Source organism: Oncorhynchus nerka, linkage group LG12 (genome assembly GCF_034236695.1).
Source record: "Oncorhynchus nerka isolate Pitt River linkage group LG12, Oner_Uvic_2.0, whole genome shotgun sequence".
In the NCBI taxonomy this organism is placed as follows: Eukaryota; Metazoa; Chordata; class Actinopteri; order Salmoniformes; family Salmonidae; genus Oncorhynchus; species Oncorhynchus nerka.
In genome coordinates, this window is record NC_088407.1 from 15,498,723 (window position 1) to 15,518,833 (window position 20,111).

A 20,111-nucleotide genomic window follows, 5' to 3' on the forward strand; every position below is an offset into this window, starting at 1 on the left:
CCGACCCATCTGGTAAATCTGATGTACCTACCCACACCTGTCCATGGCTTTCCTGTACTGTACCTTTGGACCGGCTTCAAGTAAAGTATTAGATGAGAGAGAGAGATAGAGAGAGATAGAGAGAGAGAGAGAGAGAGAGAGAGAGAGAGAGAGAGAGAGAGAGAGACCTTACAGTATCCTTAGAGCTTTACTTCTGGGCACAGTCTGCCATGTACTGTGTGTGTGTGTGACATCAACACATTATTTACGAAATGTTTAAATTGCCTAATGTCAGCCCCTTAACAAGGCAAGATATAAAGACTTTACAGGGACCAGTCAACACAGGTCCTTACTGTTAGATATAAAGACTTTACAGGGACCAGTCAACACAGGTCCTTACTGTTAGATATAAAGACTTTACAGGGAACAGTCAACGCAGGTCCTTACTGTTAGATTTAAAGACTTTACAGGGAACAGTCAACACAGGTCCTTACTGTTAGATATAAAGACTTTACAGGGAACAGTCAACACAGGTCCTTACTGTTAGATATAAAGACTTTACAGGGAACAGTCAACACAGGTCCTTACTGTTAGATATAAAGACTTTACAGGGACCAGTCAACACAGGTCCTTACTGTTAGATATAAAGACTTTACAGGGAACAGTCAACACAGGTCCTTACTGTTAGATATAAAGACTTTACAGGGAACAGTCAACACAGGTCCTTACTGTTAGATATAAAGACTTTACAGGGACCAGTCAACACAGGTCCTTACTGTTAGATATAAAGACTTTACAGGGACCAGTCAACACAGGTCCTTACTGTTAGATATAAAGACTTTACAGGGACCAGTCAACACAGGTCCTTACTGTTAGATATAAAGACTTTACAGGGACCAGTCAACACAGGTCCTTACTGTTAGATATAAAGACTTTACAGGGACCAGTCAACACAGGTCCTTACTGTTAGATATAAAGACTTTACAGGGACCAGTCAACACAGGTCCTTACTGTTATATATAAAGACTTTACAGGGACCAGTCAACACAGGTCCTTACTGTTATATATAAAGACTTTACAGGGACCAGTCAACACAGGTCCTTACTGTTAGATATAAAGGCTTTACAGGGACCAGTCAACACAGGTCCTTACTGTTAGATATAAAGACTTTACAGGGACCAGTCAACACAGGTCCTTACTGTTAGATATAAAGGCTTTACAGGGACCAGTCAACACAGGTCCTTACTGTTATATATAAAGACTTTACAGGGAACAGTCAACACAGGTCGGGCTGGCAGGTTATTCTTATTGTCTAACTAAACACTTCTGGTTTGTCAGAAAGCAGAGGGCAGGTTTTAGCAAGTCAACACTTGCTCCAAGACATGATGATGTCTTATCTAAAAACATTAGGGCTGCTTAATGGGGGATATGTAGACAAAGGAGACTGCAGGAGTTTCGGCCTAAATACGGGGGCGGGTGGGGGTGTTACCATAGAGATACAGTTCTGTTATTGTAAAGGTAAACCGTTGGATTCGAAACCTAACTCCCCAGCTTGAAATATCTATGTTCACGTCTCCTTATATAGTATAATTGGCTAAGATGTTTGTCAAGCCGGGCAGTCCTGTGTGTTTGCGAGGTAGAGGTTCCCTGGTTGGAGCCTAGTGAGGGACAGGGATAGGGATAGGGACAGGGATTGGGACAGGGTCAGGGACTGGGACTGGGACAGGGTTCGGACAGGGACTGGGACTGGGACAGGGACTGGGACTGGGACTGGGATTGGGACAGGGCCTGGGATTGGGACAGGAACTGGGACTGGGACAGGGATTGGGACAGGGACTGTGATTGGGACAGGAACTGGGACTGGAACAGGGTTTGGGACAGGGACTGGGACTGGGACTGGGACACGGACATGGACAGGGACTGGGATTGGGACAGGGACAGGGACTGCGATTGGGATTGGGACAGGGAAGGGACAGGGACAGGGATTGGGATTGGGATTGGGACTGGGACTGGGATTGTGACTGGGATTGGGACAGTGACAGGGACAGGGACTGGCACAGGGAAGTAAGCTATACTGTTAAGCAAGCACAGTGACACCTGTTATACTGTGTTTACGGTTGAGTTGCCTTGCTGTCTGTCTTCTAGCTGTGACTGTAGGTTACATCTCAAATGGCACCCTATTCCCTATATACCGCACTACTTTTGCACATGACTAATATGGTGCTGGTCAAACGTAGTGCACTATATAGGAAATAGGGTGCCATTTGTGATGGCCATGGTTGTTTGACTAATAGGATGTATCCTAATCCTCTTGAAACCTCCTCTCACTGGCACTCTCTACGACCTAGGGACAATTAGGCCAGATTACAATGCCAGGCCAGAACTCACACAGCAACATGGTCCCATTCAAATGTGTAAAAATAGTGACATTTAAGCCTTGTATGTACTGTATGTGCAACTAGCGATGACATAATATATATCGCGACAGTAAAATAATGACATTTTACTGTTGTGGTTTATTGACACCAAAATGTTACATGTCACCAGAACCATGTACATAGAGAGAGTGACCAACTTTTAGAATTTAAAATATAATATATATTTTTAACATTCAGTTACATGGTATTGGTTATTGTAATGTTAATGTTGAGCTAACATGGCTGCCATAGAATGTTGTAGTGTCATGTTAATTAATGCATCATAATGTAGAACCCTCAATGTCCCACCTCTCTAAATACATGGCTCTGTCACCAAAGGTGAGGAAAACACAGGAATATACAACAGGTGTCAGTGTTCCTCAGATCTGCGAGTTTAAACTGAATATAAGGAGGGTATTTAGGGGAAGGGGTTGTTTATGGATGGGGTCAAAGTGTAATACGCAGGGCAGTGGTTTCCAACTTTTTCTAGCATGAGAGCTACTTTAAAAAAAATAGAATATGTCACGAGCTACACATTTTATTTTAGCTTTCAAATAGGCACATTCTTCTCTTCTCCTATGTATCTCCTTACTGTACAAGAAAAAGTAGTGTACTATGTTTTCTGTCAATATACCTGGTAAAATAATGGTTGATAAACAACTCTAAGGGGGGGCCCTATAAACTCTGTGATAATCTGTTCCCAAATTATGTTTTATATTTTCCCAAATTATGTTCTCAGTTTTTATTTTCACTCTTAAAATTAGAATTGTTCAAATGGATGTTCTGAGTCCATGTCAATGGTTCAATCACATCATTTGTTTGTTTTTTGTTTTTTTTTTGGGGGGGGGGGCTGGAAGAAAAGTTACACATTTAGATTTTTGAGTGCAGTTGCCCTTTAAATGCTCATCTGGCCCTTTAATTGCGCATCTAGCTAGTGAGGAATGTGCCATCTAATTGGCTGCTGATAATTTCACGGCAAAGTTGGAAAATGACAACTAATAGATACAAATGATACAGTGCCTTCGGAAAGTATTCAGACCCCTTGATTTCATCAATCTACACACAATATCCTATAATGACATAGCAAAAACAGGTCTTTAGAATTTTTGGTTAATTTATATAAAAAAGAACAACTGAAATATCAAGTTTACATAAGTATTCAGACCCTTTACTCAGTACTTTGTTGAAGCACCTTTGGCAGCAATTACAGCCTTGAGTCTTCTTGGGTATGACGCTACAAGCTTGGCACACCCGTATTTGGGGAGTTTCTCCCATTCTTCTCTGCAGATCCTCTCAAGCTCTGTCAGGTTGGATGGGGAGCATTGCTGCACAGCTATTTTCAGGTCTCTCCAGACATGTTCGATCGGGCTCAAGTCCGGGTGCCTTTTGGTAAACTCCAAGTGGGCTGTCTTGTGCCTTTTACTGAGGAGTGGCTTCCGTCTGGCCATTCTACCAACAAAAGAAACCTGATTGGTGGAGTACTGCAGAGATGGTTGTCCTTCTGGAAGGTTCTCCCATCTCCACAGAGGAACTCTAGACCTCTGTCAGAGTGACCATCGGATTCTTGGTCACCTCCCTGACCAAGGCCCTTCTCCCACGATTGCTCAGTTTGTCCGGGTGGCCAGCTCTAGGAAGAGTCTACGTGGTACTAGTATACTAGAATAGGTACTAGAATACTTAATACATTTGTAAACATTTCTAAAAACCTGTTTCCGCTTTGTCAATATGGGGTATTGTGATGTCATTATGGGGTATTGTGATGTCGTTATGGGGTATTGTGATGTCGCTATGGGGTATTGTGATGTCATTATGGGGTATTGTGTTGTCATAATGGGGTATTGTGATGTCATTATGGTGTATTGTGATGTCATAATGGGGTATTGTGATGTCATTATGGCGTATTGTGATGTCGCTATGGGGTATTGTGATGTCATAATGGTGTATTGTGATGTCGCTATGGGGTATTGTGTATTGATTGCTGAGGATTTGTATTTATTTAATACATTTTAGAATAAAACTGTAACGTAACAAAATGTGAAAAAAGTCAAGGGGTCTGAATACTTTCTGAAGACACTGTATTCTTAGTCATGATGTACTTCTGCCAGGCAAGCCTACTTTGCAGTTAACATTTAACTTAGGTTTTTGGGGAATGTATTTCTGTCAACCCACAAGATGGTTATCACATCAATTGGCTACACACAGACAGGGGAAATATTGCTGTAAATTAATTGGCAGATATTATGTTAGGGTTTGGCATTTTAAGACAATAGTGGCTGATACCTGTGAGAATAGTTTATGACAGTTAGCAGTTAAACACGTGAAAATTCCATGTACTTTCAGAATTGTTTAGCAAGCTACTCATCGGTAGTCTGCCGAGCTACTGGTGGGTAGTCTGCCGAGCAACCTGTGGGAGACCGCTGACATAGGGCATTACTGGGCCCCAATCCCCATGGGTAGAATATATGGTTCCCACCATAGAAATGTTGCTGTTGTATGTATGGCTATTTAACCCTCAAAACACAGGGGAAGAGAAAAGATGAAACACCTTCCTGTTTGTGAGTAGTGGAGATGAGATGGGATTAGAATGGGCGGAGGGAAGGAGAGGAATGTTGATAGTCTCAGGGAGGAAGGAATTACAACTTGTTAAAAATAAGTATCCTTAATGTAAAATTGTTCTCCCTCTCTCTCTCTCTCTCTCTCTCTCTCTCTCTCTCTCTCTCTCCTTCCCAATCTATCCCTCTCTCTCTCCTTCCCAATCTATCCCTCTCTCTCTCTCTCCTTCCCAATCTATCCCTCTCTCTCTCCTTCCCAATCTATCCCTCTCTCTTTTCCTCCATTATACCTATTTTTCCCTTCCCTCTATCACTCCCTTCCTCTCTCTTTCTCCATCCCTCCCTCTCTCCCTCTTTCCCCTTCTCCTTCCTCCCTCCATCCCTTGTTTTTCATTCCATCTATCCCCTCCCTCCTCCCCTCTATCCCTTCTCTCTCTCCCCTCATCTCTCCCACAGAGACAGCCGCCAAGGCGTTTGGTATAACCCTCTCCCAGGCGATAGCCAACGACCGGGCGTACAAGCAGCGCCAGGATGCTCTGAAGGTTGGTTGTTTTCAACGTCAGATTGTTTTACTGTAAAGTGTGAAAAAATGCAGTAAAAACTCAGCAGTAGGTCTAGATCCAGGTGAACAACTAAGTATCCAAAAGCAAGTAAAACATTTAAATAAATAAAAACTCCCACTAGAAAATACAGAAGAACAACGTTTTAAAGGGATAGCCCTTTTTCTACTTACCCAGAGTCCAGTATGAAGGAAGCTGAAGGAAGTTTAGCGAGCCAATGCTAGCTAATGCTAGCTCAATGACTGGAAGTCTACCGGAACAGCTAATGCTAGCTCAATGACTGGAAGTCTACCGGAACAGCTAATGCTAGCTCAATGACTGGACGTCTACAGGAACAGCTAATGTTAGCTCAATGACTGGAAGTCTACCGGAACAGCTAATGCTAGCTCAATGACTGGAAGTCTACAGGAACAGCTAATCATAGCTCAATGACTGGAAGTCTACCGGAACAGCTAATGCTAGCTCAATGACTGGAAGTCTACCAGAACAGCTAATGCTAGCTCAATGACTGGAAGTCTACAGGAACAGCTAGCATACTGGCTCGCGAAACGACCTTCTTCCTTCATACTGGACGCAGAGACAGAAATGGTATCCATGAGTTTATCTGACTCTGGGTAAGAATAAAAAGGGTAATTGTCAAATTATCATACTACCACTTTACTTTAGTTTGTTTTACTGTAAAGTGTGTTGCACTTGATTTGATTTGAGTGTGAAAGTTTGATCTGATTTGATTTGCTCTGAAGGAGAGCAGAAGAGACTGTCTGGATCTGGAGGCCAGCGTCCTGATGTTCCGCGCTGAAAAACGGCAGTTTAGCGACGGGAACAAACCCCTCTGCAGCACGGCTTCATCACCCTTCAGTGGATCTACAGCTTCGTCTTCATCATCCTCGTCAGTGCTGGAGCTGCACAGCAAGCCGCTCTCACCCAGGTTCCTGGATAACACGGCTAGAGTGCAGAGACGGGTGAGTTGGAGAGAGCAGACAAAGACGCACGTGCCGTGCACACACACACACACACACACACACACACACACAGACACACACACACACACACAGACACAGACACACACACACACAGACACACACAATGAGACCGTTTGGACTGATATATGCTGACCTCTTCTGGGCATTTGAAAGAGCTGTCAAAAGTCCAACAAACATTTGTCAACTACAATTTTCAAAACATGACCATGTTAACATATAGTGTCTTCAGGAAGTATTCAAAACATGACCATGTTAACATATAGTGTCTTCAGGAAGTATTCAAAACATGACCATGTTAACATATAGTGTCTTCAGGAAGTATTCAAAACATGACCATGTTAACATATAGTGCCTTCAGGAAGTATTCAAAACATGACCATGTTAACATATAGTGTCTTCAGGAAGTATTCAAAACATGACCATGTTAACATATAGTGTCTTCAGGAAGTATTCAAAACATGACCATGTTAACATATAGTGCCTTCAGGACGTATTCAAAACATGACCATGTTAACATATAGTGCCTTCAGGAAGTATTCAAAACATGACCATGTTAACATATAGTGTCTTCAGGAAGTATTCAAAACAAGACCATGTTAACATATAGTTCAGGAAGTATTCAAAACATGACCATGTTAATTAACATATAGTTCAGGAAGTATTCAAAACATGACCATGTTAACATATAGTTCAGGAAGTATTCAAAACATGACCATGTTAACATATAGTTCAGGAAGTATTCAAAACATGACCATGTTAACATATAGTGCCTCCAGGAAGTATTCAAAACATGACCATGTTAACATATAGTGTCTTCAGGAAGTATTCAAAACATGACCATGTTAACATATAGTGTCTTCAGGAAGTATTCAAAACATGGCCATGTTAACATATAGTGCCTTCAGGAAGTATTCAAAACATGACCATGTTAACATATAGTGTCTTCAGGAAGTATTCAAAACATGACCATGTTAACATATAGTTCAGGAAGTATTCAAAACATGACCATGTTAACATATAGTGCCTTCAGGAAGTATTCAAAACATGACCATGTTAACATATAGTGTCTTCAGGAAGTATTCAAAACATGACCATGTTAACATATAGTGCCTTCAGGAAGTATTCAAAACATGACCATGTTAACATATAGTGCCTTCAGGAAGTATTCAAAACATGACCATGTTAATATATAGTGCCTTCAGGAAGTATTCAAAACATGACCATGTTAACATATAGTTCAGGAAGTATTCAAAACATGACCATGTTAACATATAGTGCCTTCAGGAAGTATTCAAAACATGACCATGTTAACATATAGTGCCTTCAGGAAGTATTCAAAACATGACCATGTTAACATATAGTGTCTTCAGGAAGTATTCAAAACATGACCATGTTAACATATAGTGTCTTCAGGAAGTATTCAAAACATGACCATGTTAACATATAGTGTCTTCAGGAAGTATTCAAAACATGACCATGTTAACATATAGTGCCTTCAGGAAGTATTCAAAACATGACCATGTTAACATATAGTGCCTTCAGGAAGTATTCAAAACATGACCATGTTAACATATAGTGTCTTCAGGAAGCATTCAAAACATGACCATGTTAACATATAGTGTCTTCAGGAAGTATTCAAAACATGACCATGTTAACATATAGTGCCTTCAGGAAGTATTCAAAACATGACCATGTTAACATATAGTTCAGGAAGTATTCAAAACATGACCATGTTAACATATAGTTCAGGAAGTATTCAAAACATGACCATGTTAACATATAGTGTCTTCAGGAAGTATTCAAAACATGACCATGTTAACATATAGTGTCTTCAGGAAGTATTCAAAACATGACCATGTTAACATATAGTGCCTTCAGGAAGTATTCAAAACATGACCATGTTAACATATAGTGCCTTCAGGAAGTATTCAAAACATGACCATGTTAACATATAGTGCCTTCAGGAAGTATTCAAAACATGACCATGTTAACATATAGTGCCTTCAGGAAGTATTCAAAACATGACCATGTTAACATATAGTGCCTTCAGGAAGTATTCAAAACATGACCATGTTAACATATAGTGCCTTCAGGAAGTATTCAAAACATGACCATGTTAACATATAGTGCCTTCAGGAAGTATTCAAAACATGACCATGTTAACATATAGTGCCTTCAGGAAGTATTCAAAACATGACCATGTTAACATATAGTTCAGGAAGTATTCAAAACATGACCATGTTAACATATAGTGCCTTCAGGAAGTATTCAAAACATGACCATGTTAACATATAGTGCCTTCAGGAAGTATTCAAAACATGACCATGTTAACATATAGTGCCTTCAGGAAGTATTCAAAACATGACCATGTTAACATATAGTGCCTTCAGGAAGTATTCAAAACATGACCATGTTAACATATAGTGTCTTCAGGAAGTATTCAAAACATGACCATGTTAACATATAGTGTCTTCAGGAAGTATTCAAAACATGACCATGTTAACATATAGTGTCTTCAGGAAGTATTCAAACATGGCCATGTTAACATATAGTGCCTTCAGGAAGTATTCAAAACATGGCCATGTTAACATATAGTGCCTTCAGGAAGTATTCAAAACATGACCATGTTAACATATAGTGTCTTCAGGAAGTATTCAAAACAATTTGTACAAAACAATCTGTACAATTATCTGTAAGGTCCCTCAGCCAAGCAATGCATTTCAAACACAGATTCAACCACAAAGACCAGAGAGGTTTTCCAATGTCTCGCAAAGAAGGGCATCTATTGGTAGATGGATAAAATAAATGATAATTACTTGAAGTTATTAATTAAACATTGGATGGTGTATCAATACACCCAGTCACTACAAAGGTATAGGCTTCCTTCCTAACTCAGCAGCCCGGAGAGGAAGGAAACCACTCAGGGATTTCACTATGGTGACATTATAACTGGTACAGAGTTTAATGGCTGTGATAGGAGAAAAACAAGTATGGATCAATGACATTCTAGCTACTCCACAATACTAACCTAAATGACAGAGTGAAAAGAAGGAAGCCTATACAAAATAAAAATATTCCTGGGAAAGATGGATTGGCAAGAAAAGTCCAACGTCATGAGCAACGAATCGGTGGCGAATCGCATCTCTGCATGTCTGGCAGACATATCCGTGTGGATGACGGATCACCACCTCAAGCTGAACCTCGGCAAGACGGAGCTGCTCTTCCTCCCGGGGAAGGACTGCCCGTTCCATGATCTCGCCATCACGGTTGACAACTCCATTGTGTCCTCCTCCCAGAGCGCTAAGAACCTTGGCGTGATCCTGGACAACACCCTGTCGTTCTCAACTAACATCAAGGCGGTGGCCCGTTCCTGTAGGTTCATGCTCTACAACATCCGCAGAGTACGACCCTGCCTCACACAGGAAGCGGCGCAGGTCCTAATCCAGGCACTTGTCATCTCCCGTCTGGATTACTGCAACTCGCTGTTGGCTGGGCTCCCTGCCTGTGCCATTAAACCCCTACAACTCATCCAGAACGCCGCAGCCCGTCTGGTGTTCAACCTTCCCAAGTTCTCTCACGTCACCCCGCTCCTCCGCTCCCTCCACTGGCTTCCAGTTGAAGCTCGCATCCGCTACAAGACCATGGTGCTTGCCTACGGAGCTGTGAGGGGAACGGCACCTCAGTACCTCCAGGCTCTGATCAGGCCCTACACCCAAACAAGGGCACTGCGTTCATCCACCTCTGGCCTGCTCGCCTCCCTACCACTGAGGAAGTACAGTTCCCGCTCAGCCCAGTCAAAACTGTTCGCTGCTCTGGCCCCCCAATGGTGGAACAAACTCCCTCACGACGCCAGGACAGCGGAGTCAATCACCACCTTCCGGAGACACCTGAAACCCCACCTCTTTAAGGAATACCTAGGATAGGATAAAGTAATCCCTCTCACCCCCTCCCCTGAAAAGATTTAGATGCACTACTGTTCCACTGGAGGTCATAAGGTGAATGCACCAATTTGTAAGTCGCTCTGGATAAGAGCGTCTGCTAAATGACTTAAATGTAAATGTAAATGTAAAACGTTCCCTCTAAACTGCGCATGTGCGCGGCTGTGCATTTCCTCCAGGACTGCCGCACCGAAGAAATGCCATGCCGCGTATTAGTTTGCGCTATATAGATCAATGTGTATAACAATGTTCCCTCTAAACTGCGCATGTGCGCGGCTGTGCATTTCCTCCAGGACTGCCGCACCGAAGAAATGCCATGCCGCGCATTAGTTTGCGCTATATAGATCAAATGTGTATAACAACGTTCCCTCTAAACTGAGCACTTGTACGGCTGTGCATTCCCTCCAGGACTGCCGCGCCAAAGAAATGCCATGCCGCGCATTAGTTTGCACCATATAGATCAATGTGTATAACAAGGTTCCTTTGTTAACTCGCTCGTTTCCCACCTACACTTTCTCTCATTACTCTATATCCATAAACTCTCTTAAAATGTTCCTCTCTTCCCCCCTCCTGTCTCTCTTCCTCCCTCCTGTCTTTCTTCCTCCCTCCTGTCTCTCTTCCACCCTCCTGTCTCTCTTCCACCCTCCTGTCTCTCTTCCTCCCTCCTGTCTCTCTTCCTCCCTCCTGTCTCTCTTCCTCCCTCATGTCTCTCTTCCTCCCTCCTGTCTCTCTTCCTCCCTCCTGTCTCTCTTCCACCCTCCTGTCTCTCTTCCCCCCTCCTGTCTCTCTTCCTCCCTCCTGTCTCTCTTCTACCCTCCTGTCTCTCTTCCTCCCTCCTGTCTCTCTTCTACCCTCCTGTCTCTCTTCCTCCCTCATGTCTCTCTTCCTCCCTCCTGTCTCTCTTCCACCCTCCTGTCTCTCTTCCTCCCTCCTGTCTCCTGTCTCCCTCCTGTCTTTCTTCTCCCTCCTGTCTTTCTTCCTCCCTCCTGTCTCTCTTCCTCCCTCCTGTCTCTCTTCCTCCCTCCTGTCTCTCTTCCTCCCTCCTGTCTTTCTTCCTCCCTCCTGTCTCTCTTCCTCCCTCCTGTCTCTCTTCCTCCCTCCTGTCTCTCTTCCACCCTCCTGTCTCTCTTCCTCCCTCCTGTCTCTCTTCCTCCCTCCTGTCTCTCTTCCTCCCTCCTGTCTCTCTTCCTCCCTCCTGTCTTTCTTCTACCCTCCTGTCTCTCTTCCTGTCTCTCTTCCTCCCTCCTGTCTCTCTTTCTACCCTCCTGCCTCTCTCCTGTCTCTCTTTCTACCCTCCTGTCTCTCTTCCTCCCTCCTGTCTCTCTTCCACCCTCCTGTCTCTCTTCCTCCCTCCTGTCTCTCTTCCTCCCTCCTGTCTCTCTTCCACCCTCCTGTCTCTCTTCCTCCCTCCTGTCTCTCTTCCTCCCTCCTGTCTCTCTTCTACCCTCCTGTCTCTCTTCCTCCCTCCTGTGTCTAATCTCTCCCTCACTCTCTTGTCTCCCTCTTATTTCTTTCCTCTCCTGCTCTATCCATTCTCATCCCCTCTATTCCCTCTCCCTTATAATCTATAATCTAACTTTAAATGCTCCAACTCTCTCTTTCTCCCCCTCTCTGTCTCTGTCTCTCTCTCTTTTGTTGTCTCTCTTCCCATCTTCCCCTTTTACAGGGTGGCCTATCAGTGGACTGCATCTCAGATCTTGTAGAGAGTCAGTCCCGCCTGTTGGAGGCGCTACAGCTGTCCCACCCTGCAGAGCTGGAGCTGAAGAAGACTGCAGCCGGAGCCGGGGGGCGGACCCAGACCAAGCTCAGCCTCAACCCCATCTATAAACAGGTCCCCCGTGTGGTGGAACGCTGCTGCTGTCACATAGAGAGACACGGTGAGTGTTTGTTTTTATTTTACCTTTATTTAACTAGGCAAGTCAGTTAAGAACAAATTCTTATTTTCAATGACGGCCTAGGAACAGTGGGTTAACTGCCTGTTCAGGGGCAGAACGACAGATTTGTACCTTGTCAGCTCGGGGATTTGAACTTGCAACCTTCTGGTTACTAGTCCAACGCTCTAACCACTAGTTGTTGTAGCGATGAGACAAGATAGTAGCTACTAAAAACAATTGGATACCACGAAATTGGGGAGAAAAAGGGGTACAAAAATGTAAATTAAATAAAACATTAATTCATTAATTAAATAAACATTCATAGAACAAGAGCGTAAAATGTTCTTTGTCACAGAAAACACATAATATGAAAACACTTGATATCAAAACATTTGGACAACATAGAATTATATACTGAGTCTTAAAGTGATCTTCCGTAAATGTGTCTGGTATACAGTATTTGTAAGGCATCAACCAAGCTTTTTCAGGAATCAACATGTTCCAAAATGTTTTACCTCGAGGTGTAAATTGGTTCCGTGAATTGGAAAATGTGTCTTACGTACTTGCTATAACAAGATTTCTCAAGTAGGCCCTGCCTTCCAAGCTGAGTTCTAGATAAAACTCTGTGATCGTCACCAACGCTAAGATGAGTTTTCATAATATAGTTAGACCACTGGGAATGGCTTTGATCACAGAAATAAACTCTCGGAAAGGTATTGGAAACTAATTCAATGTTATAAATTGTTCATACAAAATAAGACCTCTGTTGTGGAACACATTAAGAACAAAGTCAATATTCCTTTCATGCCAGCTGAACAATTACTTTTCCCATACAGTTATGTCTGAATTATTCCACAAAGTTGTGCAGGAAACATATTTTCCGGGGCATTAAAGCTTGTTGGTGAAAGCTAGACAATTTAGCAGGTCATCTTTTGGGAAGATAATTACATTTCAGTAAAAATGTAAGACCTCCCAACTTATGAAACACATTGTTTGGAGATGAAATACCAAGTTGATTCTGTATTTGACCAAATATCTCTTCAACCAATTGATCATGAAAGTGTTATTTATGTCAACAAAAACACTTCCAGACCTTCAGATGTTTAAAATGTGATATTACTGACTTCTTCAGTTTGTGAGACTTATTTTTCCACATGAAGTCAAGAAAGGTCTTGTCCACATCACCAACAAACTGTCACAGTCCAAACACTCCAAGACAGTCGTGAAGAGGAGCACGACAACGCCTTTCCCCCCTCAGGAGGCTGAAATTATTTGGCATGGGTCTCCAGATCCTCAAAAAGTTCTACAGCTGCACCATCGATCTGCACCATCACCGCCTGGTATGGCAATTTCTCGGCATCCGACCGTAAGGCGCTACAGAGGGTAGTGTGTACGGCCCAGAACATCACTGAGGCCAAGCTCCCTGCCATCCAGGACCTCTATACTAGGCGTGTCAGAGGAAGGCCCAAAACATTGCCAAAACTCCAGTCACCCAAGTCATAGAATGTTCTCTCTGCTACCACATGGCAAGTGGAACCGGAGCACCAAGAGTAGGTCCGAAAGGCTCCAGCTTCTACCCCCAGGCCATAAGACTGCTGAACAGCTTCTACCCCCGCCATAAGACTGCTGAACAGCTTCTACCCCCAGGCCATAAGACTGCTGAACAGCTTCTACCCCCAGGCCATAAGACTGATGAACAGCTTCTACCCCCAGGCCATAAGACTGATGAACAGCTTCTACCCCCAGGCCATAAGACTGCTGAACAGCTTCTACCCCCAGGCCATAAGACTGCTGAACAGCTTCTACCCCCCAGGCCATAAGACTGCTGAACAGCTTCTAACCCCAGGCCATAAGACTGCTGAACAGCTTCTACCCCAGGCCATAAGACTGCTGAACAGCTTCTACCCCCAGGCCATAAGACTGCTGAACAGCTTCTACCCCCAGGCCATAAGACTGCTGAACAGCTTCTACCCCCCAGGCCATAAGACTGCTAAACAGCTTCTACCCCCAGGCCATAAGACTGCTGAACAGCTTCTACCCCCAGGCCATAAGACTGCTGAACAGCTTCTACCCCCAGGCCATAAGACTGCTGAACAGCTTCTACCCCCAGGCCATAAGACTGCTGAACAGCTTCTACCCCCAGGCCATAAGACTGCTGAACAGCTTCTACCCCAGGCCATAAGACTGCTGAACAGCTTCTACCCCAGGCCATAAGACTGCTGAACAGCTTCTACCCCCAGGCCATAAGACTGCTGAACAGCTTCTACCCCCAGGCCATAAGACTGCTGAACAGCTTCTACCCCCAGGCCATAAGACTGCTGAACGATTCATCAAATGGCCACCTGGATTATTTGCATTGACCCCCGTTGTTTTTACACTGCTGCTACTTGCTGTTTATTATCTATACATAGTCACTTTACCCCTACCTACATGTACATATTACCTCAACTAACCTGTTTATTATCTATACATAGTCACTTCACCCCTACCTACATGTACTCTCTGTTTATTATCTATACATAGTCACTTTACCCCTACCTACATGTACATATTACCTCAACTACCTCCACTAACCTGTTTATTATCTATACATAGTCACTTTACCCCTACCTACAACTACCCTGTTTATTATCTATACATAGTCACTTTACCCCTACCTACATGTACATATTACCTCAACTACCTCCACTAACCTGTTTATTATCTATACATAGTCACTTTACCCCTACCTACATGTACATATTACCTCCACTAACCTGTTTATTATCTATACATAGTCACTTTACCCCTACCTACATGTACATATTACCTCAACTACCCTGTTTACTATCTATACATAGTCACTTTACCCCTACCTACATGTACATATTACCTCAACTACCCTGTTTATTATCTATACATAGTCACTTTACCCCTACCTACATGTACATATTACCTCCACTACCCTGTTTATTATCTATACATAGTCACTTCACCCCTACCTACATGTACTCTCTGTTTATTATCTATACATAGTCACTTTACCCCTACCTACATGTACATATTACCTCAACTACCTCCACTAACCTGTTTATTATCTATACATAGTCACTTTACCCCTACCTACATGTACATATTACCTCCACTAACCTGTTTATTATCTATACATAGTCACTTTACCCCTACCTACATGTACATATTACCTCCATTAACCTGTTTATTATCTATACATAGTCACTTTACCCCTACCTACATGTACATATTACCTCAACTACCCTGTTTATTATCTATACATAGTCACTTTACCCCTACCTACATGTCCTCTCTGTTTATTATCTATCATAGTCACTTCACCCCTACCTACATGTACATATTACCTCCACTAACCTGTTTATTATCTATACATAGTCACTTTACCCCTACCTACATGTACATATTACCTCCACTAACCTGTTTATTATCTATACATAGTCACTTTACCCCTACCTACATGTACATATTACCTCCACTAACCTGTTTATTATCTATACATAGTCACTTTACCCCCTACCTACATGTACATATTACCTCCACTAACCTGTTTATTATCTATACATAGTCACTTTACCCCTACCTACATGTACATATTACCTCCACTAACCTGTTTATTATCTATACATAGTCACTTTACCCCTACCTACATGTACATATTACCTCAACTACCCTGTTTATTATCTATACATAGTCACTTTACCCCTACCTACATGTACATATTACCTCAACTACCTCCACTAACCTGTTTATTATCTATACATAGTCACTTTACCCCTACCTACATGTACATATTACCTCCACTAACCTGTTTATTATCTATACATAGTCACTTTACCCCTACCTACATGTACATATTACCTCCACTAACCTGTTTATTATCTATACATAGTCACTTTACCCCTACCTACATGTACATATTACCTCCACTAACCTGTTTATTATCTATACATAGTCACTTTACCCCTACCTACATGTACATATTACCTCAACTACCTCCACTAACCTGTTTATTATCTATACATAGTCACTTTACCCCTACCTACATGTACATATTACCTCCACTAACCTGTTTATTATCTATACATAGTCACTTTACCCCTACCTACATGTACATATTATACATAGTCACTCCCCTACCTACATGTACATATTACCTCAACTACCTCCACTAACCTGTTTATTATCTATACATAGTCACTTTACCCCTACCTACATGTACATATTACACTAACCTGTTTATTATCTATACATAGTCACTTTACCCCTACCTACATGTACATATTACCTCCATTAACCTGTTTATTATCTATACATAGTCACTTTACCCCTACCTACATGTTATTACCTCAACTATGTTTATTATCTATACATAGTCACTTTACCCCTACCTACATGTCCTCTCTGTTTATTATCTATCATAGTCACTTCACCCCTCACATGTACATATTACCTCCACTAACCTGTTTATTATCTATACATAGTCACTTTACCCCTACCTACATGTACATATTACCTCCACTAACCTGTTTATTATCTATACATAGTCACTTTACCCCTACCTACATGTACATATTACCTCCACTAACCTGTTTGTTATCTATACATAGTCACTTCACCCCTACCTATATGTACATATTACCTCAACTACCTCCACTAACCTGTTTATTATCTATACATAGTCACTTTACCCCTACCTACATGTACATATTACCTCCACTAACCTGTTTATTATCTATACATAGTCACTTTACCCCTACCTACATGTACATATTACCTCCACTAACCTGTTTATTATCTATACATAGTCACTTTACCCCTACCTACATGTACATATTACCTACCTCCACTAACCTGTTTATTATCTATACATAGTCACTTTACCCCTACCTACATGTACATATTGCCTCAACTACCTCCACTAACCTGTTTATTATCTATACATAGTCACTTTACCCCTACCTACATGTACATATTACCTCCACTAACCTGTTTATTATCTATACATAGTCACTTTACCCCTACCTACATGTACATATTACCTCAAACTACTATACTCCACTAACCTGTTTATTATCTATACATAGTCACTTTACCCCTACCTACATGTACATATTACCTCAACTACCTCCACTAACCTGTTTATTATCTATACATAGTCACTTTACCCCTACCTACATGTACATATTGCCTCAACTACCTCCACTAACCTGTTTATTATCTATACATAGTCACTTTACCCCTACCTACATGTACATATTACCTCCACTAACCTGTTTATTATCTATACATAGTCACTTTACCCCTACCTACATGTACATATTACCTCCACTAACCTGTTTATTATCTATACATAGTCACTTTACCCCTACCTACATGTACACATACCTCCACTAACCTGTTTATTATCATATTACCTCAACTACCTCCACTAACCTGTTTATTATCTATACATAGTCACTTTACCCCTACCTACATGTACATATTACCTCAACTACCTCCACTAACCTGTTTATTATCTATGCAAAGAGTAGTATCGTCAGCCTGTTGGGGAATTTGGATTTCTCTATCAAAACTAGATAAGCCATACAAATGGGCGTTATTCAGAATATCTAGAGATGGAAGTTCCACAACCAAAATGTATTTTTTTTAAAGGCTAAATTGGGTAGTACACGTCTTTTGGATGTATTAAGGTTTCGTATCACAGAACTATTTATATCTTCGTAAAACATGCGAATGACTTCGATAACATTTTCCCCCGAAACCAAAAAGTTGGGAGACCGAAAGAGAAATCCGTTCAATTGTGTCAAAGGCTTTCCAGAAGTCTGAAAAGAAAATAGAATCTGAGCCAATTGTGTCAAAGGCTTTACAGAAGTCTGAAAAGAAAATAGAATCTGAGCCAATTGTGTCAAAGGCTTTACAGATGTCTGAAAAGGAAATAGAATCTGAGCCAATTGTGTCAAAGGCTTTACAGAAGTCTGAAAAGGAAATAGAATCTGAGCCAATTGTGTCAAAGGCTTTACAGATGTCTGAAAAGGAAATAGAATCTGAGCCAATTGTGTCAAAGGCTTTCCAGAAGTCTGAAAATAGAATCTGAGCCAATTGCATGTGAATAGTCCATACGTTCCAAGACTAAACAAATGTTGGATTTGAATATGACGGGCCTTCATAAAGCCTGAGTATCATTTATAATGTGCTCTTTTCCTTTCTTTGGTCTTTTGGCATAAACCAGAGCAATCAATTTGTGATCTATATTTACTAAAGTGTGTGTAGATGTGTCTGTATATCAAGACATTTTTACATCAGCATTTTTAAAGCGCATGTTTCTAGTTTTCCAGGATACAGTATTTTCAACCTCACTTCTGTTTTCCTCAGGCGTCTTGCTCCGACTGCTAGGTTAGGTTACAAGTGCTGTACAGATACCCAGCCTAAAACCCCAAAGCAATGCGCAGTGGCCATGACAAACTGCCTAGAAGGCAGGAACATACAAAATAATCCTAGAGAGGATGCAGTGTCAGAGGGCTGCCCTCTTCTGGCTCTACCTTCATCATAGGAATCCATTCGTAACACAGGTTAGGGTTGTGTCCAGTTATATCACTACAGCCTATTGGGTGAGACACAGAGGATACAATGAACCACCAACTGTTATTAATGTCACGTCTGCTCCCGCTCCCCCTCTCTGGCGCCGTTGGTCGTCAGGCTGCTCATCATTACGCACACCTGTCACCCTCGTTACGCGCACCAGCGCTTCATTGGACTCACCTGGTCTCCATCACGTTATTGATTGTCTCCCCTATATCTGTCACTTCCTCAGTTTCATCCCAGGGTCTGCATTGATGTGGTTTTGTTTCTCTTGTCCAGATGCTGTGTTTGCTTTGTTTCATGTGTATTTATTATTAAATCATCACCCTGTACTTGCTTCCAGTCTCCCAGTGTCTGTCGTCTCAAGACCGTTACAATTAACTGTTAAAAATGTTGCACTTTTTAAAAAATGTCAACTGTGTCTTCTCAGGGCTACAAACTGTGGGGATCTTTCGTGTTGGCAGCTCCATAAAGAGAGTTCGGCAGGTGAGGCAATTTAAATAAATAAAAATATCCACATTACATGGATGTACTGTAGTGATTTATACCTACTGGGTGTAATGATGTACTGTAGTGATTTATACCTACTGGGTGTAATGATGTACTGTAGTGATTTATGCCTACTGGGTGTAATGATGTACTGTAGTGATTTATACCTACTGGGTGTAATGATGTACTGTAGTGATTTATGCCTACTGGGTGTAATGATGTACTGTAGTGATTTATGCCTACTGGGTGTAATGATGTACTGTAGTGATTTATACCTACTGGGTGTAATGATGTACTGTAGTGATTTATACCTACTGGGTGTAATGATGTACTGTAGTGATTTATACCTACTGGGTGTAATGATGTACTGTAGTGATTTATGCCTACTGGGTGTAATGATGTACTGTAGTGATTTATACCTACTGGGTGTAATGATGTACTGTAGTGATTTATACCTACTGGGTGTAATGATGTACTGTAGTGATTTATACCTACTGGGTGTAATGATGTACTGTAGTGATTTATACCTACTGGGTGTAATGATGTACTGTAGTGATTTATGCCTACTGGGTGTAATGATGTACTGTAGTGATTTATACCTACTGGGTGTAATGATGTACTGTAGTGATTTATACCTACTGGGTGTAATGATGTTGTGTTGATGTTGTGACAGGTGTATTTCTCCTCGTCTGTATACGCAGGGCCGTTGATCCCTGTCATTTTCTGTT

General features: G+C 41.8%; 1 protein-coding gene across 3 annotated transcripts in view; it reads left to right on the plus strand.

Annotated features, from left to right (window-relative positions):
• The window catches only part of LOC115139036 (rho GTPase-activating protein 6-like), a 178,702-nt gene that overhangs the window by 149,339 nt on the left and 9,252 nt on the right, over window positions 1-20,111 (plus strand). For all 3 annotated transcript variants that reach the window (XM_065025273.1, XM_065025274.1, XM_065025275.1), the window contains exons 4-7: window positions 5,405-5,490; window positions 6,252-6,470; window positions 12,096-12,306; window positions 19,325-19,380. In XM_065025273.1, the coding sequence (XP_064881345.1) occupies window positions 5,405-5,490; window positions 6,252-6,470; window positions 12,096-12,306; window positions 19,325-19,380 (572 nt within the window). The remainder of the gene's footprint in view (window positions 1-5,404; window positions 5,491-6,251; window positions 6,471-12,095; window positions 12,307-19,324; window positions 19,381-20,111) is intronic.